This window comes from Gadus macrocephalus, chromosome 7, assembly GCF_031168955.1.
Source record: "Gadus macrocephalus chromosome 7, ASM3116895v1".
Lineage (NCBI taxonomy): Eukaryota > Metazoa > Chordata > Actinopteri > Gadiformes > Gadidae > Gadus > Gadus macrocephalus.
Window position 1 is genome coordinate 19813939 of NC_082388.1, and position 6983 is coordinate 19820921.

General features: G+C 42.8%; 1 protein-coding gene across 1 annotated transcript; it reads left to right on the plus strand.

Moving 5' to 3' along the window:
* The first annotated feature begins 2485 nt into the window (after nucleotides 1-2485).
* On the plus strand, nucleotides 2486-6516 carry serpinh1a (serpin peptidase inhibitor, clade H (heat shock protein 47), member 1a). Its single transcript, XM_060057240.1, has 5 exons — nucleotides 2486-2644; nucleotides 3922-4548; nucleotides 4655-4753; nucleotides 5124-5356; nucleotides 5641-6516. Exons 2-5 carry the CDS (start codon nucleotides 3951-3953, stop codon nucleotides 5941-5943), a joined length of 1233 nt encoding a protein of 410 aa, XP_059913223.1. The 5' UTR covers nucleotides 2486-2644; nucleotides 3922-3950; the 3' UTR covers nucleotides 5944-6516.
* The last annotated feature ends 467 nt before the right edge of the window (nucleotides 6517-6983 follow it).

A 6983-nucleotide genomic window follows, 5' to 3' on the forward strand; every position in this document is an offset into this window, starting at 1 on the left:
GGACTGGCTCCCCTCCCATACAAAAATATGTCTACCCGGTGCGAGACAGACCGACCAATCACAACCGTCTTTCTGATATGAGGCGGGATAAATACGATGACGTTGCAGAGTAGGTGCGTTTTCATCAACAACAAAGATGGCTTCCGATGATGTAGAACTGCCTTTTTACGCTATCGAGAGAGCATTAAACGAACTGGACGGTGCATTTTCACGAAAAAAAGGAACACAGAAAACGTAAAGCTTTTGTTGAGAAGAAATATGTTTTCTCGTCGCCCAGTGCTGCCTAACCCGTTTCGTTACTATGATTGGTTGTAGACCTATGGTTGGATAGGCCCGTGGTTAACGCCCTTTGGAAAATCGAAAATGATGGGGCTGTTCCAGACATGCATTTTGCAATTCGTATCGCGATGCCAGGCTAACGGTTCACATGCATTCACTTCATTCATTCAGATCATTACATTTTTTGTCTGCAAATATAGTCGTATCCCCTTTTGATGTGCACATTAAAACAATACAAATAATTAAAAGGGACACATTTTGCGCCACCGATTTGTATTACATTTTATTTAATAATATCTATAACAAAGAAATGCCACTCTCTTTGTGACTTCCATGCAACAATTACCATATGAAAACATAGGAGTTCTTTGTATCTATGTATGCTGTATTTAGTTTCAAAGATTTGCATCTTTATTGCATCATTATTTGATTTCGGTTTTTTTTTTCTAATACGGTTGTTGACCACAGCTGCACTTACAAACTTTAAAGTGGAACAGCAGAACAGGACATGCATTTGTTTATACTCTTCCTGCCGGCACATTTAATTTGAAACACAGCTTACAATAGGCAGGGGGCGGACTTGCATGACATCGGGGGAAAGGGACAGAATCAAGCATTGAGGGGGAAACATTCCATTGTCTGTTCCCACCACTCCCTAGCCTGCTTCCTACACACTTCATCCTCATATACAAGCAAGTAAAGGGTCTATACAGAATATAAAGTAATAGAACGAGCAATTTGTGGTATTGCTGTTATTCTAGGTGTAAGGCTGTGTAACCTGTTATTGTTATTGTCATATACATATATACAATGATATCTGGTGAATCTCAATCATACATTTGAAAAAAATACACTGTCCATTGTAATAGCCTTGCTGATAGCATACGTATCAAAGTAAACAGATACAACAACCTATCGATCAGCCTGAATAAAATCACCAGGTGCATTTAAGTATAAGTAAAAACCAAAGAGAGAGAACTGAATATATTTATTCTGTGGTTGTTCTGATTGAGTTCAATATGTCGGGAACAACCAAACACCTATTTGTGTACATTTGTAAAGAAGCTGCTGGTTTCTACATCCACCAGGGCAGATCCCATTGCCCACGGTTTCAAATTTCAGAAGGTATTCAGCAGGGAGCCTGGGGTAATGTCCTTTTTGTGCTGCTGTTGCTGCTGCTGCTGTTGTTCCTGCATCTGCAGGAATGCATGCAGATGCATGCATGAGAAGGCCCTCCTGCCCTGTCCCAGCCTGGCTTTACATTCCATCACTGTCTGAGGGGGCTTGGAAGCCCACGTGTGTCCTATAGCTTACGTCTGAACTCATGGCACAAGTCCATTAGCATTAACCATGCACTTAAACAACTCCCTGCACTCCCCAACCCCCAGAGGGCATGCATTCATGAGGTAACACTGTTCCCTTTTCTTAACGTCGAGGTTCAGTTATCCTCATGCTAAAGAAGAGTTGGTTGAGAACATCGGATCATCACTATGGAGATGACATCAAAGAGCTACATGCATAAATAGCCCCCCTTATAAGTTGTCGGCCTGTATTAGAGGCTCAGTTCAAACAGACAGCGCAGCAACGGGGTAATTAAATAGACTGAGGAGAGAGAGGAGGGTTGATGGTCAGACTTTAACTCAACAAACTTACTGATTTGGGGGTAATATGCTGGTCATGTACTGATGAATAGAAGGCTTTTTTCCAAGCATTGATTTTTTATTTAATAGAACGCTAATAGAAAAACCGTCAAAAATAACCTAGCCATGGAAGATCTCTGAGTTTACATCAACAGCCAACATTAGCCCTTTACTGGAAATCTAATAGCAGTCTAGTAACCATCTATTAGCATTGGCCTACTCATCCTAAGACATGCTACCACATGTCTACAGGGCGTGGTTTGGAAGATGTTCATTGATTTAGTTACAATCGAATGCACACAGACCATAATGGAGTATGCTCATCACAACAACGATGTAAGGTTTAAAGCGGGCAACAGCTCACATAAAAACAATGTAACTTTCAATATGTCAATTCTTACCAATGACAAATGTACAAATACAGGGTTCATAAAGTCAATGCTTCAAAATACCAAGTAGGCAGACACTGGTGTGCTCAGTGCTTTCAAATGTCAGAATATTCCAGGCTTTAGGACCTTGAAATGGGGGGGGATTCTTTTCCCACAGTAACTGGATACAAGGGGTGGTCCTTGGACTGAACTCTAAAATCTCTTCACTCCATTTCCTGCCGAGGTCCAGAAATGCAACTTTTTCTATAGACTGTGGAATTTTTGTGGAGGACCTACTCTGTACCACACAGTTGGTAAAAGACCTCTAGGTGTGAATTACAGCAGGAGCACAATAAGGTAAAGGGAATAGCCTTTGTTGGCAGGGTTGGAGGGGGAATGTGGAAAAAATGGTCTTCAACTGAAATGCTTTGTCTATAGGAAACAGCATTACAGTATTTTAATTGTGTTGCGTTCTAGTGTATTGATAACTTAAATGCTAAAGTTAAAAGTTTAGCATTTAAAGAATCAGCATTTTGCAGAATAGAATAACATAATGGAGGTGAACTTTTTACCTTGATATGCTTGCAATGTTTCTCCCTTTTGTCTGCCTTTTACTTAACTTACTTTATTTGCATCACTAATGTCTTTGAATCTTGAATAATTCATGTTATAATGATTGCAAAACAAGGATGCTCACTTAAAGAAAATATAATTCGGATACTGTCTAGACCTAGAAGCTTCTAGACTTCTGGCACTATGCTGATTGGTGAGGCACCCCTCCAATGGGATAAGCAAGCCCCCTCTTCATTCATACGTGAGGTTCCTTCGAGACGCAATGGCTTACAAGGACATGAAGAAGTACCACATACACAATTCACAGCTAAACTTTCCTTTGTCATTTGTAACATGCATGTGTAGCATGTGTTACAATAAATAGAATGCCTATACTTTTTAGCAACAGTCATATCTTAAATCTTGAATTTTTTTTATAATAGTAATGTTGTTAACACTTGATACACAAGTCTGTTTCACAAATATGCTACTAAAGAGGTGTCCCTAATGTCACAACTATTCTTACAATAACTTTTTAATCAGTCCCTGATACAATATCTGAACACACAAAAATATTCTAATTTCAAAATGGAATGCTGGGGCTTTAAAGATCAAATTGTACTCCTTTTATTCATAACTCTCTGTCCTCACAAGCGTGTTAGGACTTGACTATGACCAGAAGAAAGAGTTCACAGATATAGAAAATCATTGCCTCACATAGTAACTGTGGCAACACAGAATTGTGTCTGTTAAGCCAAGTGAGCGGACAGCTCGGCTAGCCCCTGTTTAGTCTTCCTAGCATCCGGCAGCTGCCTACGTGGCTGTTATATAAGCCTGCTCTGTGATTTATTTCCACATTATTGCTAATCCTCATTCGTAATGCTAACCCCGGAGACCAACTTACTTCTGGTAGAAAACGGCATTTATGTTATGTTATACAAAGTAAAGTGACAGCACCAATCCAAATTTCCCCTACCATCTCACCATTATATTTATACTATAGTATATAATCACACTGTAAGCACTGATTACTTTCCCAAACACAACATATAACAGAGAATCCCCCATATGTCTCCTTGCAGGTCTCTGCTATCAATTGAAGTCTGAAGCCATGTTGGTCACCAGTCTGGTGGCTCTGGCCCTGCTGGCCCACACAGCGTCCTCTGCCACGTCGGCCTCCCCGGATAAAGTCCTCAGCACCCACGCCTCCCTGCTGGCCGACAACAGCGCTAGCTTGGCCTTCAGCCTGTACCAGCGCGTGGCCCAGGAGAAGGACACAGAGAACATCCTGATCTCCCCGGTGGTTGTGGCCTCCGCCCTGGGCCTGGTTGCCCTGGGGGGCAAGGCCTCCACCGCCTCCCAGGTGAAGAGCCTGCTGAAGGCCGACAAGCTGAAGGACGAGCAGCTTCACGCGGGCCTGGGGGAGCTGCTGAGCGAGGTGAGCGACCCCGCCGCCCGCAACGTCACCTGGAAGATCCGCAGCCGCCTGTACGGGCCCAGCTCCATCACCTTCACCGAAAGCTTCCTGAAGAAGAGCAAGAAGCTCTACAACTGCGAGCACTCCAAGATCAACTTCAAGGACAAGAAGAGCGCCATGAAGGCCATCAACGAGTGGGGGGTCAAATCCACGGACGGTAAACTGCCTGAGGTCGCCAAGAACGTGGAGAAGACAGACGGGGCGATGATCATCAACGCTATGTTTTTCAAACGTGAGATCATACAAGGAAGAGAAATGTCCAACTGTTGTTAAAGTGCATTTATTAATTGTTGAATGATGCTTACTCTTTTTAAAGCTGTCCTTTTTTGTCAAAACAGCCCACTGGAATGAACAGTTCCATCCGAAGATGGTGGACGGCCGTGTATTCTTGGCGTCCCGTGGCTTAACCATTTCAGTGGAGATGATGCACCGCACAGGTCAGAAAACACTAACAAAACACATTGAAATGTATGATACAGGTGAGAACTTTTTCATGGACTTTATCTCGTTAACATGCAACATGCTGGAAATCAGAAGTTAGTGGGCAAGAGTTGTCTGTACATTTTAAGTCGACTTGGACACAACATATCAGACATATCCCTAGCTATAAACTATACATATATTGTACCCATATTAACTGTGTAGTTATAGTTGCACAGCTGACAGTGTTGTGCATATGTATGTGTGTGTGTGTGTGTGTGTGTGTGTGTGTGTGTGTGTGTGTGTGTGTGTGTGTGTGTGTGTGTGTGTGTGTGTGTGTGTGTGTGTGTGTGTGTGTGTGTGTGTGTGTGTGTGTCCGCTCCACAGGCCTGTATGACTACTACGAGGATGTGGACAACAAGCTAACGGTGCTGAGCATTCCCCTGGCCCATAAGAAGTCCTCGGTGGTCTTCGTCATGCCCCTTCACGTGGAGCCCCTGGAGAGAGTGGAGAAGCTGCTGTCCGGGAAACAGCTGGACACCTGGGTGGCCAAGATGGAGGAGAAGGCTGTGGCCGTGTCCCTGCCCAAAATCAGCATGGAAGTCAGCCACAACCTGCAGGTCAGTCAAAATCCAAAAAATAAAAAAGGCACTATGTGGTGTAGTGTAAAGTTGCCACCTCCAATATTTTGGTTTTGTTCTCTTTGGCGACGCTTTTTGCGAAGAGCCTAATTGTTCCCATGGATAACAACGCTATCGCCACCCAGATCGTAACAATCATAATGCCTCAAACACGAGGGCTTTCATCAGCGGGGCCAGAGGCTCCATCAGCGTTGCGTCGCCTCATTCGGTGATAGACTTATGAGGAAACAGATTTACATGAACGTCCTCTGTTTTGTTTTTAGAAACACCTTGGAGAACTTGGTCTGACGGACGCCGTGGACAAGGCCAAGGCGGACCTGTCCAACATCTCGGGGAAGAAGGACCTCTACCTGGCCAACGTCTTCCACGCCTCGGCCGTGGAGTGGGCAACAGAGGGGAACCCCATCGACCCCACGGTCTACAGCTCGGACAAGCTGAAGAACCCCAAACTCTTCTACGCTGACCACCCCTTTCTATTCCTGGTGAAGGACCTCAAGACCAAGTCCATCCTCTACATGGGCAGGATGGTCCGGCCTAAGGGAGACAAGATAAGGGATGAGTTATAGCTTATTGCCGTGACTGCAGTTCCCCCATTTTGATTCTGTGTTTTGGTTTGTCTAACTATGTGTTTGTTTGTGTGTTTGTGTGTGTGTGTGTGTGTGTGTGTGTGTGTGTGTGTGTGTGTGTGTGTGTGTGTGTGTGTGTGTGTGTGTGTGTGTGTGTGTGTGTGTGTGTGTGTGCATGTGCGTGTTTGTGTGTGTGTCTGAGTGAGTGCGTGGGATTATGTATGCACATGTTTAATTTGTAGTGCAAAATTCACACCCTTTTGTTTTAGATTTGATGCATTCCTTTAACCTGTCGCGATTCCAATTTAAAAGTGTATGAGCAAAATTTTGTGCACAATCTTATGTTGAAACACCGCTGAATTATCTTGCAGCGCTTTCTGCATCACATGCAGCAGGAATTTTCTTTTGTTGAACAAGATAGATAGAATACAAAATGAATGCTTATATTAAGTATAATCTCCTGAATAAGGGACTTGAATATGTGGTTTTTGGGAGTTCAATTGGCTGAAATTAATATTCAAGATATAAGTAGGCGATCACAAAAGGCGAATTGACTTGAACTAAGCGAAAATAGGCTGTATATTTGGTGACCCAGTCTTACCTTGCACATAGTAAATACCACTCAGGGGAAGTTTTGCTTTTCTTGACTTCAATATGTAATGATGCTATGATGTAAGGACATCATGTAAAACAATGGATGCATCACTTTTGAGTCTCATGCATCCTATTAAAAAATATTTGGACGACTTGATTTTTGCAATGTTTTGTAACGTTCTATTTGTTTATGGCTTTTCTTGTGTTTTTTTTTGTTCTTTTTGATAACAAACGAGGGAAAAGTGAATTAATCTATAGTTAACTCAAGTTTTCAAGTCAAATTCTCTATCAATATTCCAATGGGAATTGTGTTGTCATACTTACCTATGCTACATATGCTCATTTGTTGTTTCTACCGCCACCGAGAGGTATGTGGCTTACTGTACAGCTACATTTCAGAAGTTGTTTTTAATATCAGAGAAATATAAAGCGGTTTTTTTTATTAT